The 18,788-nt window shown below is 37.4% G+C and overlaps 1 protein-coding gene across 2 annotated transcripts; it reads left to right on the forward strand.

The window, feature by feature from the left end:
- The first annotated feature begins 1,928 nt into the window (after positions 1-1,928).
- On the forward strand, positions 1,929-12,305 carry LOC131539385 (gastrula zinc finger protein XlCGF57.1-like). Of its 2 annotated transcripts, XM_058773954.1 has the most exons (3): positions 1,929-1,957; positions 2,729-2,879; positions 9,558-12,305. In XM_058773954.1, exons 2-3 carry the CDS (start codon positions 2,729-2,731, stop codon positions 10,724-10,726), a joined length of 1,320 nt encoding a protein of 439 aa, XP_058629937.1. In that variant the 5' UTR covers positions 1,929-1,957; the 3' UTR covers positions 10,727-12,305. The 2 variants fall into 2 exon arrangements, with proteins under 2 accessions (XP_058629937.1, XP_058629936.1); XM_058773953.1 differs by lacking the exon at positions 1,929-1,957 and having other exon boundaries at positions 2,339-2,879.
- The last annotated feature ends 6,483 nt before the right edge of the window (positions 12,306-18,788 follow it).

The following is an 18,788-nucleotide window of genomic DNA, read 5'->3' on the forward strand; positions in this document are numbered from 1 at the left end:
GGCCGTCTAGGTGACGAGGTCTTCACTGGGGGATCAGTCTCTGGGGCTCATCCAGTTGTCCTGATCTCCGCTGACATTCAGGGCTGAAGAGGTCACAAACATAGCATGTCCTTTTATACAGAATCCTGTAGATGAGAAGGCTCCATTAATTTGTAGGGAGTTACATTTACATCGGGAGAGGATTATTATTATTTATTTGAGTGGTACCATCCTCGGTTTTTCGCACCATGAATGATCAGGTGTGAATAGCCCAATAGGGAACTCTTGTTTCGATTCAAAAGTGTCACGGCGCTGAATTTTCATGATCACTATGAAAAGGTGTTTAGGCTGTCCAGCAGTGTGATTGAATTCAGTCCAGTTGGAGGGGGTTGGGGATTCAGTGTAGCTTCATCGTGGAGTGGAAGGTGTAAATTGCTGCACTTTCATACAGAGAGTATCTGATTGCTGATGAGTGTTTCAAACTTGCAGAGCAGGTTTAGGCAAAGTGTCTGTTTCAAGATAAATGCCTTGTTTGGTCTGGTTTTTGCAATTGCTGTGCAACGGCATGTATATTATATGTACTATAATATGCAGTGTTGCTTCATTTTTTGTTTTGAGAGACACAGCTCATCCGTGAGAGGGACAAAGAAACTCGCCTAAACAATCTTCGAGGCTGTGGCCAGCCTTAGAAAGTCAGCAAAAAGATGACTATAATTTAAATTTAGCTTTAGATGATTGGGAATACAAATGTAAAATCATGATAAGTGTCACCCTTTTGTCTTTATTGTCGCTTGAGGCTTCTGCCTCATTTCTTTAATTGGTGTCATTGTTAATGCTAATCAGTATGTGAATTAAGTGTGAATGTATCTGGTCTTTCCCTGATCTCTCTGATAATGAACTGCTCACATCCTTTGCAAACTGTGTTTAAGCTCGAGATCTGAGTGCTTTGTCTTCAGCTGTAAGAACAGCCTCCTGAAATCTGTATAAACTACAGTGATTCAGTGCTTTAGTCAGTCTTGATGACTGCAGCGTCACACAGTACCATCTCAATCAAGAACCTGCTGAAGACTCACTCAGACTCATGATCTTCACTCTCGAGTTCCTACAGCTGTAACTGGATATTGTAGGTATTTTGTTCTCATAACTTTTAACTTTACTACAATTATAACACTAGTACAACATAACGTTCTCTTTTGTTTTTCTCATGGATGTACTTCTAGAGATTTAGTTTTTCATGAAATTAATTTTTGTAAAAAGTTTGCAATCATGAAAATATGATTAAAAGCTAACTTCTTCATATTATAATCACATTTTAGGACAAATTACATACTGCAAATTGTAATGAAAATAATCTGGAGAAATTTAATCACATTTCAAATTTAGTAGAACTTTTAATTAAAAAATTACATCCCGACAGTCAAAAAAGAACACTTTTAAACCCGCTGTCAGTGTAATACTTTATAACCATGGGCCTTTAATGAAATTTACTTTAACTATTATGCTAAATGAAACTAATCCTTATGTCAATGTATTCATCTTATCCCATCTCAGTTTCTCTCCGGAACATAAAGGCAATAAATCAAATTTCATCTTTATTTGGTTAAATCTCTCTACAAGGACATTTTAAATTTTGATCTACAAATTATTTATGAATTTGAAATATCCAGAAGTTCTTTCCAATCTTGTGATTTGAAAACCAAGACACTGAAATGCATTGATTGAGAATATCACAAATGCTGTATTTTATCATGAACTGTTGCCAACATTCAGATGTAAGACTAAATAAGATCAACTGTGCCGATACGTTTGGGCTTTTGATAGCTCTGCAATTCATCCCTTCAACTAATCCTATACCTTATTTATATTATATTTGTTTTCTAAAAAGCAGTTTTAGCGAACAAGACTTTTATTTTGGTGTGGCGATGTGACATCATAAGGCTGCGCCACGCTGCTGTTTTGTGATTCGGATGAAGAAGAGGTGTGTGCTTTATCATTTAAAGTGTTTAAATCAATAGAACTCGTTTAAAGAAATATAAAACTGTGAAATGAATTATTACAGAATGTAACTCTGAAATACTTTATCTAGTGACATTAATAAAGGTTTTATTAGAGTAAAAGCGCTCCCGCACATGAGTAACAGAAAAGGTGCGTCTCATTTCACTTCAAAACGGATCTTTTTGAAACTCCGAGTCAAATGAATCAGTTGATTCGCTAAATGATTCACTGTTTTGAATCGCTCGAAACTGCTGCTCGAAACAGTGGAAATACAACAAACACAAACATGTGTAACGACAGCTTTTACAAACCAACTGCAAAGGTTTTCAACATTAAACCAAATATAAATCTTAATACAGATATGAAACTTGTAATATTTGTGCCCTTTTAATAATTTGAGGGCTAGTTTTGGTTGTGTGTGTGTGCGTTTTTGTGAAAAGTCAGGACATAGATTTGTATAATGACAAAGGTATGACACAGGTATTACAAGGTGAAGGTGACATCTCAGGACATTGACCCATGTCCCCACTTTTCAAAACGCTTATAAATCACTCAGAATGAGTTTTTTTGGGGGAAAGTTGACATGCACAGTCTCCTGTAAGGGGTAGGTTTAGGTGTAGGGTAATAGCACATACAGTAAGTACAGTATAAAAACCATTACGCCTATGGAATGTCCCCACTTTTCACAAAAACGAACATGTGTGTGTGTGTGTGTGTGTGTATTAATTCATTCATTCATGACACTGTTATAAAGATGGCGTTTATTAAAGAGGAGAGTGAAGACATGAAGATTGATGAAACATTCAGAGTCAAACATGAAGATACTGAGGAACAAATGGCATTTATAAAAGAGGAGAGTGAAGAAACATTCAGAGTCAAACATGAAGATACTGAGGACCGAACAGGTTGGTTTTCATTCTTAAAGCTGAACTCACTAAATTTGATCCTTGTTAAAATGTCCAGCTCTGCAGAAATAGATATATACTTGACCTTTTTTTTTCTATTCTTTTTTTTAAATAAGTGATTTTGTTCTGCTTGTCCTCAGAAGTGCCTTACTACAAAATTAACATGTAAATAGCAAACTATTACATCACGCAATAAATAGTCGTGTCAGAAACACCAGCCAACTTTTAAAATAATAAATAATTTATTCAGCCGACACAGCTTGATAGAGTCACTGCATGCTGCTTATCTTTGTTCTTCATTTAAAGATCTTTGGTGAACAAAAAATACAGTCAGTGCCCAGAAACTTTATAATGAACTGCAGCATAATAAAATTAAATTGTTAATGTTTTGAGCAACACAAACGGTTAATATCAAATACTTAAGTAGTGCACTAAAGAAAACATTAGTTGTGACTTTTACATCTTCTATCAAGCTCAATAGTAAATGAATCATCAGAAATTGATCTAGAATGAGTTTCTTCTCCTGAACTCATGTAGCAGCAGCACACATGTGGGATCTTCCTCACATTAAGACCCACAATGTAAATATGATTTTTGATCACCCCTGTGTTTGATCCTTTAAATTAATGATGAAATAATCAATTAACCGTTAACCGTAATACAGTATGCACCTATTGCAGTGGCATATAGTCACCAGCACGACAGAATGTGCAAATACTACAAACACCAGCTTCCTCGCCTGGGGCCTGTTCTTCGTACGTCGCTTATTACATCCGAGATCAAATGACACATCCAAGATAATATCATCACGCTAATCATGATCTGGCTAATTCGGTTCTTCGAACGCACCTGTTGTTGATGATTAGTATGGCTGGATTGAGTTATCTGAGATAAACGCGCGTTCATGGGTTGGTTTAAAAGGGCAGATGTATCGATCCTTGAAACCACGATCAGAAATGCAGTGATTGGCTGGCGGCAAGACAGCAACGTAATGACATCATATAATTAAAAAAGACACCTGACGAAAAACTTTTGACACATTTCTGGACTTTTATAAGGAAACATCCAAGCGAACAAAACTACATAAATGTTATAATAGATAAAAAATGTTTTGTTTTATTTTAATTGTTTTTAATTGATTCCCAATTATTTATATTCACGACTAATAGTATTTTTACAGGCTTTATATTTTTATTTCAATGTAGTAATTAGCAATTCATTTAATTTTATATTTGAAACAGATTTGTTATATGACAGCATTAATTCAAGTTTCTTAGGGGTCAAGATCATGTTATCTGCATCTCCTGCGCTCCATCAAGCCACTCCCATAATATCTGTCACCACATTAATGCACGACTCTACATTAGCTGTATTGCATGTGTGTATCACTCTAATACAATTACGAAGTAATTATTTTATGACGAATAAATCTTTCAGTGAGTAAAACTGGCTGTGTCTATAGCATTATAGACTACACAACATTATTATATTGTTTTTAAATACATTTTTAAATGATTACTGTCCCTGGATCAGTAGGATACACTTGTAATAAAGTAGCGGTGGCTGGGGCAGATTTTAAGTATCAATTCTGCTTAAAAAGATGCGATCTAATCCTGTTTACATGAAACAAGCATGTTTAAGCTTACTGACTTGTTGCTATGACAGCAAGTCCAGGATGAGCTTCGAAGAACCAAACAATCCAAGATCAAGCGAAATCATCAACAATCAAATCCAGCTAACTGAGTTAGCGACGTACGAAGAGACGGACCCCAGAACAGTTTCATTGTGATTGTGTTTTAAAATATAAAAACAAGCACCATGTTTGCAATTAAAATGATCACCTTTTAAAATAAAAGGATCCCAAATGTAACTAGGTAAGGGATGTTGAGATTGTTTGTATAGAGCCCTGGACATGACATGTGGGGGAAAATGAAAGATTGGCCCTGAGGTCATGAATTAAGAATTAGTTTCAACAACTTAAAGGGATAGTTCACCCAAAAATGAAAATTCTGTCATTAATTATTCACCCTCATGTCATTTGTTGTGCTTCTATACCGGTTAAAAGTTCCAAAAATTCATAATTCACATCTTCATCATCCATAAGTACCTTATAAATAGCGAATGCATATTTACCTCTTATCTGGATGGATGCTGTTAATGATTCTGGATGCTTCCCCGCCGGTGACCGTCCTGGCTCAGTCAAATTCGTACCTCTTGAGGTTCGATTAGGTTGTATTCCGGTTCAGATAACAAGTTATTATTATTAATTAATCACTCAGAGACTTGTTTGAGAAAGTTAACGAATCACCAAAGCATTGGTTTCATTTTATTAAAAAACAAATAACTCATAAGTAAATTAAAAAAAAATTAACAGCGAGTAGTCTTCACGAAAAGTCGGCCTTGACAAAAAGTCTAACAAGCATTTATATAGTTCTCTCTGTTACTACTTGTAACTGCCTCCTCCATCTCTGGCAGGAAGCATGACCTTTTAAGCCAGAGTCTGCACAAAGTAATGTCAAAAGTTCAAAAGGAAATATTATCATATCTCTAGATAGCGCAGGTGTCTGGTTCTATTTTAAACTATAGGAAAAATTATGGCACCTTTCTAAAACATAAGCAATACATGAGCCTATATACCTAAACCACAATGTAACACCTCTAGCAGGTGTTATGAGCATCTTATGCCACGGTTAGCTAGAAATTCCATCTTGCATATTATTGCAAGATGCATCCTCTTGCTTTTAACCGTTAAGTTACAAAATAAGCACAGCAACTACATAACCGTTAGACATGCACAATTATCATCATCTATGGTTTCAACATAGGATATATTTATACACAGCTTTCAACCCTCATATTTTTATAACAGAAGTCTAGAGTTTCACTGTCTCTAATTCATTTGTTAACTTTTGCAGTTCAGCTGAAAAATCACATAACTCAATCATCTCCCTTATCAATTTCATTATTCTCTTATTTGTCGTCTCCTGTTTTCTCATCAATCTCAATATTGCCTTCATTTTGAAGATGATCTTCTGGTCCTCTCGCTCTCTCTTGGGCCCGTCTGCGACGCTCCTTCTTCTCCTGCTTCTTGACCTCCCTACTCCAGTCTCTCTGTATCCCTTGAACTAAAAAATCGTCAAAATCAACTTCTATTTTATCTGATCTCTTCTTCACGGTTCTATTAGGGAATTGGTCGGGAAATCGCATATCAAATAAGTTATGGAATGACTTAACACATTCCAAACCCGTAAGACCTTCATTCACCTTCATAACACAAATTAAGATATTTTTGAAATCTGAGAGCTTTCTGACCCTCCACAGACAGCTAGGCACAGAAAGGTACCAAGAAGATCAATAAAATAGTCCATGTGACATCAGTGGTTCAACCGTGATTTTACAAAACTACGAGAATACTTTTTGTGTGCAAACAAAACAAAAATAACTTTTTCAACAATTTCTTCTCTCCCGGGACAGTCCTCCACCATTATTGATGCATGCACATTTTTTTCTGTTTGTAAACAAGGCACAGTGCATGCATGTTCTGCATCAGCAGCATCACACTCATGCATCGATAATGGCGTTTAATGACTCGTTTAAGGGGCGTACTCACACTAGGCAATCTGAATTGTGCCCAGTTTCGTTTAGCCATCCCTGGCTCGGTTGGAAGAGGTGGGCCAGAACACGGTTCATGTAGTGTGAGCGTTAACGCACCCAAACGTGGAAATTCTGATGCGTGCAGAGTAATTGTGTGAACATTTCCGAGCGGCAAGAGCGGTAGACTTGTAAAGCAGTATATTGTGAAAGGGCCATGTGTTACCGCGTCCCAAAGACTCAAAATAATAAACCACAAAATTTAATAAAACGATGGGATCCATTGTGCTGAGCGAGAGCGCTTCCCTGCTGCCTTCACATGCTATCAGAAACGTTCTATTTCCCACCTGAAGTCATGATTTGAGCCCAACCGATATATCGTTTTGCAGATTTTATTCTAATGATTCTAATTCTTAGTTTTGCATGATATGATTAATGGATGATCGCACGTCAAAGGTTGAGGAATGAAACAGATGAATCATTGTAATTTAGGAATAGAATCGCATTCATGATCTTTAACGATCTGTTAAAATGCTTTGTAGGGATGCTCCGATCAGGATTTTTTGCAGCTGATACCGAGTACAGATTTCTTGTCATGGTGATCGGCCGATACTGATTCTGATGCTTCATGTAACATATGTAATAATGTTATAAATAATCACAAAAATTATTCCTTATACAGTGAACATTTTAATATTCCTTTAAAATGGTGTTTATGCATAACATTATGTATATCAGGATACTTAATATAAGACAAAAATAAATCCAAAAAATGGAGCAGTCTGATGCAACCCACAAGGTTTATTTAAACATTATCCAATAGTAAACTGTGGAGGACATAATAAACATTTAACCTCCTAAGACTGAAGTCTGATGTAACTTAAACATTGTCTAATTCAAGTCTGAGCAGGACAAAAAAATTTAATTTAAACTCCTAAAAGAACTAATTGGAGAAGTCTAATGTAACTCATAAGGTTTAATAATGTCCAATATAAGACTGAAGAGGAAAAAAGAAATAAAAACATTTTTAAACTACTGAAAGAACAAAACGGAGTAGTTCGATCGTGGTTATATCCACGGCCACTGTGGATAATCCGCAGGTCGGGTAATAAAAAAAATGCTTTGATTATTTGCGGGTGGATAAAATAAATCATAAATGATGCAAATATTAGCTACATTTTTTTTTTTAAATACATTTTTTCATCAGGCAGACAATTTCATTTTTGTTTGTGTGTGTGTTTGCCTGGTGACATTTCAGATAAAGTTTGAAAGGAGTAAAGCCTGTGTTAATGCTATTGAGTAGGCTAATATGGCCAAAGATAGTTTGTTTTAGAAATAAATGTTCATTTAAAAGCAGCCCACGATCAGTGTATTATGTTAGCGTTACCCCTTATGGCTCCGACGAGGTTTTGTTCCGTCCTCCACGCGGTGCCAACTCACAAAAGACTATTTTTAGCCAAGCAGCGTGGAGAGCCGCTTCAGAAACATGCTGTGGGTGGCTGGTATAAACACAAGCACTGACTAGAGCAGCCGCGATCAGCTCCGGTGCCCGTGGAGCCGTAACGCGCCGCAGACGTGTGCAGTGATGAACGTCACTGAATCTGCTGTTAAAAATGAACCATTCATCATATCATCATGTAAAACATACACGACAACAAATAGCGAATTTTTCCGGCGATGGCATGACTGCTGCGCCAAATCGTTTATGTCCCCACGCGTTGACGTCATCAAATTGCGATCGGTTCGTGAGATCGGCCAAGTGTAGTGAGTACCGATCGAGTCATAAAATGTGATTATCGGCTGATACCGATCTCCGGCCGATCGATCAGAGCATCCCTAGTGCTTTGTCATGTTGGTGGTGACGCCTCTCTTGCAAAATGTTTAGCTTATCACAAATATTATACTTAGCTTTTTTGGCTTCTGATCGCAAGTGTAGCCACTTTGGAGTGCTTTGATTAGCGAGTAAGGAACTGGCAGATTGCTAGATCAGGTCCTCACAGTTGAAAAAAAGTGCACACAGTAATCGATAGGCGAAATCGAAAATGTAATTTTACTACAAGTATCCAATTCTGTTATTGGAATCTATTTGATTCCTAACCATACTCCCAGAGTAAGTGCTTTTTAGTTTGTTATTTCTACATTTATTTTTCTTAAATTGAAAATAAATTGTAGTATAACAGTTTTTGGTGAATTATGAATTGTTTGTGAAAACAACTGTGCGCTGATTTCACACAAAATTTGCGCATACTCTTGATTATTGAATGGGACCAACTGTCTATCAGGGGGAAAATATACAAGCATAAAAAGAAGAGGACTTAATACTGAGCCCTGTGGCACTCCATACTTGTGTTTGATGAGATGTCTCTTCATTTACACAAGCAAAGTGGTAGCGGTCAGATAAACGCAATGCTAACCATGGAATTAAACCATGCCAAAATAATTTTCAAACTGTCCAAAAGAATGGTCTATTTTGTCATAATATCTAACAACACCTGAAGAAATGCATGTAGCCATGATTATATAACAAAAATAGTGATTAGTAGCTCTTATATGTACAGATATACATGTCATTGGGGTTGAATTTCCTGACTGAAATTGTTATAAAAATCTGAACTTTGGTGAAAACATAATTTATAGCCTATTTGTTACATAAAAATATTATTTCTGTGTTAAGACTAGAATAGGCTACTTATGGCAAACTACATTTATTCTAATTATATCCTATTGCAAATACACTCACAATAGTGTAGTAAAAAATAGTTACTTGTGATTGGACCAGTGTAGTGTAATGAGACTGGAGCCGCCTGGCAGAAGCCCCTCCTTGACGCGAATTTGCGTCTGTTGTGAAGTGAATTTCACACGCGAATGAAGCGAGTAAACTCAAAATGTTCAAGCGTCCAACTACGCGCGAATAGCGCAATTTATTCGCGCAAGTCGCGTCTGGTGTGAACGCACAGTAAAACAAAGGTTGGGAAACACTGCTATAGCTCACGTTGATTTTGATGCTTTACATGTCTGAATATCTGATGTCTTGCTTTGTGTCGTTAAAAAAAAAAAAAAACTTATATTGGTCTCCTTTTGCTTTAGACCTGATGCTGCTGAAAAAGGAGAGTCAAGAACTGAATGAAATGAAAGACAAAGTTCAGTATGAGAAACATCATGATTTCACAACCGGAGAGAATTTTAGTTCCTCACAGACTAAAAAGACTACACACAAAAGAGCTCAAAAAACAGGAGCTAGAAGTCACTTCACCTGCCAACATTGTGGAAAGAGTTTCAGTAGAAAAGGAAGCCTTGAAATCCATATAAGGACTCACACTGGAGAAAAGTCTTACACTTGCCAACAATGTGGAAAAAGTTTCTCTGTAAAAGGAAACCTTGAAGTTCATATGAGGATTCACACGGGAGAAAAACCTTATGCTTGCGAACAATGTGGAAAGAGTTTCAGTAAAAAAGGAAGCCTTGAAATCCATATAAGGACTCACACTGGAGAAAAGTCTTACACTTGCCAACAATGTGGAAAAAGTTTCTCTGTAAAAGGAAACCTTGAAGTCCACAAGAAAATTCACACTGGAGAAAAACCTTATGCCTGCGAACAATGTGGAAATAGTTTCACTAAAAAAGGAAACCTTGAAGTCCACAAGAAAATTCACACTGGAGAGAAGCCTTACATCTGCCAACAATGTGGGAAAAGTTTTGTTAAAAAAGTAATCTTTCAAAGGCACATGAAAATTCATACTGGAGATAAGCCTTACACCTGCAAACTGTGTGGAAATAGATTCATTCAAAAAGGAGACCTTGAAATTCACATGAGAATTCACACTGGAGAGAAGCCTTTCACATGCACTCAATGTGGAAGGAGTTTTACACGTAAACAAACTCTTAATGCCCACATAAGAATTCACACAGGAGAGAAGCCTTACACCTGCCAACAATGTGGAAAAAGTTTCTCTTTAAAAGGAAACCTTGAAGAACACAAGAGAATTCACACTGGAGAGAAGCCTTACACCTGCCCACAATGTGGGAAGAGTTTCATTAAAAAAACAGACTTTCAAAGGCACATAAGAATTCACACAGGAGAGAAGCCTTATACCTGCCAACAGTGTGGAAAGTGTTTCTCTCAGCATGGAACCCTCAAAGTCCACATGAGAATTCACACTGGAGAGAAACCTTTGAGCCACACAAGGATTCGCTTGATAGAAGGATTTTATGTTATCAGTGCGGAAGGAGTTTCACAGACAGGAAACACCATATGAATCCTGTAATAACTCGGAGTAAAGAATTCATTGCGTCATCACTGTGGAAAAACAGACATAGCAAATCTTGAAATTCATGAGAGAATTTACAGTGAAGAGAAGCCTTTCACATGCCATCAGAGGAAAAAGTTTCAGATCAAAAGAAAACTTAAGTCACATGAGGCATCGCACTGGAGAAAAGCTGTTTACTTGCTTTAAAGGGTTAGTTCACCCAAAAATTAAAATTAGCCCATGATTTACTCAATACAAGGCATTTTAGGTGTATACGACTTTCTTCTTTCAGATGAATCCAGTTATATTAAAAAATGTCTTGGCTCTTCCAAACTTTATAATGGCGGTGGGTGTTTTTGTTTAATAGTCCAAAAGAAGTCCAATAAAGCGCATCCATCTGTAATATAATGTGCCTCACAGGCCTCCTGTAATAAATTGATGCATTTTTGTAAGAAAAATATCTATATTTAAAATGTTACAAACTGTTTTTTTCTAGCTTGTATTAACCGTCATATGCAAAAGACATTCCTGGCGGATGACATAGGATGTATGTGTAGCGAGTTCTGACGCAAGTTCCAAACCTGTGTGAGTTTCTTTGATTTAAGACCCCCTAATTGGACGTACTTGATTTCTGACTTGACGACGGGCACCTTTTGAAATACTTCTAGGACGCTGGCGAGTGAGGGTTGAGTTGGTGTATTTGAGATAGTAAATCTATGTTAAAGTTGACAAGCTGCTATAATCTTGTTAGAGTGATTTATTTTTTTCCCTTGTATATTTTGTTTCTTTTTTTAATCAGTGTATTGATTTGCCCTGATCTTTTTTTGTCATTTGTTTGAAAGTCTGTTGCCCTTTGATTTCATTGTAAATAATGTAAATATTACCATGTTCCATCACCATAGAGGAAGTAGACATTGGGTGCCTTTTTGTAGTCCACTCTTATTTTCATCTAGATCAAATAGTGATTGTGTTTTTAATCAGTAGCATCTTTTGTTTGTTGTTTTTGGTTTTTCCCAATCCAGGGACCCATTCTTCGTACGTCGATTAATACATCTGAGATGATTTGAAAGATTCCAGATCTTCTAATCGTGATAACTGATCTCTGGCTAATTTGGTTCTTCAAATGAATTTGCAGATTTGATTAAAATATCTGGATTAAGTTGTCTAAGATCAGTGAGCATTCTCGTGTTTCCCGAAAAGGGCAGATGTATCGATACTCGAAACCACGATCAGCAATGCAGTGATTGTTTGGCGGCGATTGAACACTGCTTCGAAACAGTGTTCCGGAGCATTGCTTAAAATGAGGCTGTCACGTGACCTGTGAAAATGAAGCTTTGTTACCTCACTGACACGTCACGCCATGCTCGAGAGTCGCTGTCCCATACTCACGATCCATTTATATCAATATAATAATTATATCCATCATGTCACGTATGTAGTTTTTTAAATTTATTTTATTTTTACGAGGTGTATTATTGTTAATAAAAGTATTACTATTAAAAAATGACTTTTGAATGTCTGTTGTCTGATTGTAAATTAAAAACACTTTGCGGGCTCAACCACTGTTCCCAAAAAAGAATAAAAGTCCTTCCTCAACTACAAACTTGTTTGCTGCTTGTAAACGCCGTCCTCAGCTCACATTGGTATTTTGGACATCAACATGGAAAATGCATGCAAGAGACCCCGTTCTCAAGTGTGGGAACACTTTAGTCTGGACAATCCTAATAAAGTGTCATGCTTAACAGAAGAAACGGTTCTGTCCAACAAAATCAAACACTAGGGGAGAGAGAGGAGTCTGCAGTCTGACAGTCCTGAGGATGATCCCTCAAACAAAACCACCAATCACTGAAGTTCAAAATCCACCAGAAAAAAAAAGGCAATGAAACATACAGACATGTACAATGCACATTCCTTCAAAGGTGTGAAAGCAAATTGAACCTTTGAAATATTCAAATAAACTGAGAAAGTTTGGACCCATTACTTTTACAACCAGTTCAGGAAAAAAATTAAATCCTTGCTGTCCTCTCGGCTTTGTTTACCAGCACATTAGGGCAATCAGGAGCCGAAAGCAAATTAAGAGGGTGTAAACTCCATAAATCTTTGATTAATGAGTCTTTGATGCATTCTTCAGATATGCAAATTTGGTGTTCCTTAAAATTATTTTCAATTGATTGCATAGTTACTTTTCCAGCACATTCACAAATATCAAATAAATCCTCTACAATTTCCTGGACTGATGACTGAGACACATGTAGAACTGCTTGCATCCAAAGGAAAAGGGTTGCAATTCATTGCTAAATTCTAATAAATCTGCTGCTGTTGAACCCTCTGAATCAAGCTGTTCCTTATTTATTAAAGCCAAAATTATCTCACATACAACAAGGTCAGGTCTGAAAACAAATGATAATGACTTCAATGAACAGAGAAAGTAGAATTCACCCTAGATTTAAATGAGCAATCCACAAAGGGGTAATGACGGTTTCTCCCTTTTCAAATGTCTCTTTAAATGAAGAAATAATTGGTGGATAAAAAAAAACTACGAAGTTCACAACAAATTTTTGCAACTTGACTGGCTCCTTTTTTATGCTCCATTATATGTTGTGCAAAATCCACATGGGAATGTAGGATAGTTAAACAGGATAAATAAATACAAACAAAACCCTGGCTTCCAGGTCAGTGACTGTTTTATAATGGGAAATTGTTTTTTTATTTTAAGTGGCAAAATTTCAAACCTTACAAAACCACTTCATCCAGTTTCAAAGTGTGTCAGTGTGTGCCTGAAAAAAGAGAAAATGTTATGCAACTTAAATTGACTTGTAAACATATTGTAAAAAACACACACAAGCAAAACTATTTCCTACACAACAGCCTCATTATGATAACCCTTTAATAATCTGAGCTCTCTACAAAAATAAAAAGATTAAAATGGATGGTGACCCACACAGTTATGTGCTCAGCCATAGCTGACAAAGGCAGGTAAATATGACATTGTTGGTTACTTTCCAATTACAGTTGTGCCCAAATATCTACACAACACTTTTTTATATTTTTTGTGCAGGTTTAAAAAAATGATTTGTTCAACATAATACATAATTATTTATTTTTGCATTTACAGTTGTCACGTAACGTGGCCTACAAACACGTTCGTCTAAGAAGACATAGTACAACAATCTTTAATAATCCAGACACAGAGTAATACAAGACAGAAGATGCGTATAACAGCAACAATACCAGAGGAGGAAAAACAGGACAGACTACACTATAAATACTGAAGCAAATGAAGATAATTAATGAAAAACACCTGAACTAAATGACGCAATCAATCACGAGGGAAAACTAGGTCACACAGAGCACATGGGGGATAAAAATCAACAACAAATCGTCCATGGGTGTGACAACAGTTACTTGTGTAAGCAATTTAAAATCACAAAAAACATAAAATTGCATATAAAATATATTGTCGTTGTCGGGCGGAAATCTCATATCCAAAACATTTTTGATGATTTTCGCTAACATTTCATGGCCCCCAGAATATAATATTAAACATCTTAACATGCAATACAGCAAAATGAAGAGAGAGAGAAAAAAAATCTGTTTTATTTTAACTTCAAGTGTGAAAATCACATTTTTATCAAATACTACATCTGGATCATTTTCAGTACGATGATCAAAGCATAGATAGCAGTAAAGGGCTTCCATCAGCACCCCGAAGCTTCACAGTCCTTTACCACTTCCTTAAATCAACATTTCACTCAGTAACATTAGGCAGTTTTCATTTATATGCCGTATATTGTTAATAATAACATTATTTTTCATATGCGTACATACAAGATTGCTCGTTTCCGCAACTTCATCGTGTGTGTTTTTGATCGGGACATTCTGGACTCATTCAGGGGTGCGTTTCCCGTACAACGACATAACACGCTGATTAACCACCATAGTATGATGCAACGTTGAAGAAACGACCAATCACGACTATTTCCCGAAACCATGGTTCCTGTGTCACAGATCCATCATTTGAACTACATTGGTTTGAGCTGTCCTTATGAACTTCTTCTTCTTTGATCTAACGGCGGACTGGTGCCATGGGCACATACTGCCACCTACAGTAAACTGTTTTTTTTCCAGCTCGTTACGTAATGTAGAAGTGGAGTAATAACATTAACAACGCAACATTCATTCTTTGCACAATAAAATATAGGCCATACATATACTTTTCTGATCCCAAAGTCTATAACTATTTGTCACAATTTCATATAAATACCATTTTGAATTACTTAAGACTGATTGATCTACTGTTGTGCACACCTGTTGCTTATTTTGCTCAAGATTATTTTCTATTTAAGTCCCTTGCCATACAGCCATGTTTCAATGAGAGGTGACACAAAAACCACAATTTTCAAAGAAAGAACTTGCAGTTGAAAAACAGCATTACAAATTCTGACAAAAAGAAAATCTGGGCAGAAATCATCCAAAAAAATAAATGCTTCTGGCTATGCTTATGAGCGAAGCCCAGAAGAAGTGAGGAATAAGTGGAGGGACTTTGCAAGTGTGACAAAAAGGAGGGCTGCGGCACGAAGAAGGGAAGCAAAAAAGACTGGGGGTATCAATTCAGTTCCTTCTCTGACTGCAGAGGAAGATAAAGTTTTGGCCACCTGGAAGGGATCCTTGGAGGCATAGATGCATGTGCGTCAACAAGGCCTTTGCCTTCAAAGTTGAGCCCTTCAACATCAGGCCCCCTTCAGTCTGGCCCTTCAACATCAGGCCCTCCAGCATCAGCAATGGGTCCTGGTCCTGGGCTATTGCTCCCTTCCCCTGACTCTCTTCAGTCTGAGGCTTCTTCATGTGCTGAGCAACATCCTCCTGACATTCCAGAACACCAGCCATTAGTCTCCCACCAAAGGGATGTTGTGGCCACAGTGAAAAGCTGCTTCAGTCAGAGAAGAAGAAATTAGCTGAACTCCAGGGAATCAGGAAAGAATTGAGAGCCCTGAGGGAGCAGTAAGACGGACATCATAAGGAGGTAGTGGCCTACAGGAGGGCTAAATTAGAACTATTGCATCAACAGGCCAGCAAGCCCTCTTTAACCATGTTTTTACTAAACGACAGTAAGTGCAAACTGCATTATTCATTACTCAATAGGTAAAATCAAATCATGTGTGGCTGACAGCTTTGTAACCTTTCTGAAATTGTGTGTATTTTTTTATATTTTACAGATCCACAGATGTAACCATCTTCATTCTTGCTTTTTTCTGGGGCTACATTGTTGGCCACCGTGCCTCTCAAAATCCAACCCCTCGTCCTTGTCGTGGGAGGTGGAAACAGACTGGGTCTGGCAAAAGGGGCTCTGGTGAAGCTGGGTGGGTTTTCAGTGATAAGGCAGTTCAAAGCCTTCATCAGTTGAACCGAAAAAAAAAAAAAATCCTATATTATGACCAAACTGTTTTGTAATATGTACTTTAAGTGCTTTTCTAATACATTTGGCATTCATACAGTAGTTTAACATGTGGAAAGGTAACTTGACTCAAAGTAGAATATTAATGCTAGATCAAAATGCAGTAAATGAGTAAAGCTGAAGCATTTTCACTATGCCTTGTCATCCCTTATGAAATACCTGTATAATGTGACTAAGCCTGATTACGAAGCATATGTATGGAATGGAATTCAGACTTTAATTTCGCAGTGTTGAGTCACCATCACATACACTAAAACCATAAATGAAGTGGTCTATGTGAAGATTTCTCAATTCACAACATTTTATCAATGACAATATAAGCCAAACATGGCACAAGACACTCTTTTAAGTACTCAGATCATTTTTAAGAGGCATGAAAAATATGGAAAAAGCAGCATGACAACAGCCTATTTTAAAACAAAAAAATGCTGTACCTTATTACTATAACAAATCATGGATGGATCACTTGTTTAGGTAGTTAATTTAAACTGATTATTAGCGAAGGCATTTCTATCATCTCTCTGGTGCATCAACAGCAGGTGTACTAAGAACTCTCCTAATAAAAACAGCTTGTAAATGTGTTTCAAGTGCTTAACAATGGCAGATTTACAAAGAATTCTACAGCTTGAGCATAGAAGGTGGCGCAGAAGTCAGACAGTGTGCATAAATGCCTACATAAGGACACATTTCAAAGAAACTTTGCCTTGGGTCCAGCGGTGCAGTTGCTAGATACACTGCGTTTTTATGCTGTTGGAAGTTTTATGGAGGTGGTGGGTGATGGCCTAGGTCTCAGCAAGTCTTCGGTCAGCAAAACAGTGACAGCAGTTACACCTTTGCTGTTACAGCTTATGAAGAACATACTGATCTTCCCCATAACTGAATTCACCTCATTTGAGTCTATTGTTGTACAGATTAATGGTCCAGTTCTGACTGTACTTGTTAATGTTTACTGTCCACCGAAGACCAACACTGACACACAACACTTTTTTAATGACTTTTCTACTTTTTTTAACTTTCATTAGTTCTTTGTCCCCTAATTTAATTGTGGTTGGAGATTTTAATATACATGTTGATATTGAAAGTACTGCTTACGGGTTTTTTATGCCATCTTGATAGCTTTGTCATACAACAATTTATTAATTTTTCTACTCATTTGAAGGGTCATACTCTTTAACTTGTCTTTTGCTCTGATATTAATCTTTACAGTTGCACGGCTTCTGATTTAACTTTTTCTGATCATTTGTTGGTATCCTTTAAAACCTGCTCAGTGTTGTCTAAGTGTAATCAATGTCGTACCGTTTCATTCCGGAATATTAAGAACATTGATATATCGGCATTTATGTAAGGTCTTGTCACCCTCTCCAGTAAAGACCATTCTACAATTACGGATGAACTAGTACTTCACTAAAATGAGGTGCTTCAGTCACTTCTTGACACTCATGCACCACTGAAATCCAGGACTGTCTCTCTTGTTAATTCTGCTCCTTCCTACACTCCTGATTTAAGTAAGTTAAAAGCTCAAGTTCACCATTTGGTGCACTTGTACATTAACACTAGACTAATTGTTCACAAACAAATGTATGCTGAACATATGAAAATTTACAAAGCTACTATCTCTTCAGATAAGTAATTCAGTGAAGGTAATGCTAGAACTCTTTTTTTTTTCTGTGATGAATGATATTTTAAAGTCTCCAGATTCTCTGCCATTACAATTGTTCTCAGTTGAACTATGCAATGCCTTCCTGACCTTCTTTAATGAGAAAACAGAAAATATTAATCTGTTGGTATATTCTTTATATTCTTTGTTGGTTTCAGATCTAGTCAGTTCTTCATCTTGTTTTAGTGTTACACACTCATTTAACTCTATTCTCTCTACTTTTCAGCTTCCTACAGAGATGACGTAGCGACCAGGAAGTATAAAAGCACCTGCGGTGGAGACAGCGGCAGCTTCAAAGTGAAGGAAGTGCTCGCAGGGATGCAGGAAGAATGGCATGGGACGCAGTGTCTCGTTCCCTCTGGGAACCATGGTTACATACGTAACCTAGGACATTCCCCTTCAGGAACTCGAGCTGTGTCGGAAATGCTTTGGGAACGACAATGCCCACGCCACCATACTGACAAATCCCTGCCTAGTGTGGCACAGCTTAGGCAGAGAGGACTGAGGAGCCAGGAGTGGCATCAAGGTCAAGGTTGTAGAACATGACAAAGGTCAGAGGGGTGGACCATCCCGCAGCGTTACAAATATTGTGCATCGATACACCAGATGAGAAGGCCTTGGAGGCCGCCATACCTCTAGTTGAATGAGCCCTGACCCCCAGAGGTGAGGGGCGTTCAGAAGACTCGTATGCAGTGGCAATAGCATCTACTATCCACCTGCTGAGGGTCTGCTTGTTAGTAGGAAGACCCTTCTTATAAGGACCGTAGCACACAAACAGTTGGTCCGACTTTCTCCACAGGGCAGCTCTGTGGACGTACTGGACACACACAATTAAACTTTTCCTGGTCAGAATCCCGAAAGTGAGGTGGACAGAATGCCTGAAGAAAAACTGGCCGTGGAACAACTGAGGGCACCTTTGGGACATACCCTGGTCTGGGGTACAGAAATGCTCTCGCCAT

Source organism: Onychostoma macrolepis, chromosome 04, assembly GCF_012432095.1.
Source record: "Onychostoma macrolepis isolate SWU-2019 chromosome 04, ASM1243209v1, whole genome shotgun sequence".
Lineage (NCBI taxonomy): Eukaryota > Metazoa > Chordata > Actinopteri > Cypriniformes > Cyprinidae > Onychostoma > Onychostoma macrolepis.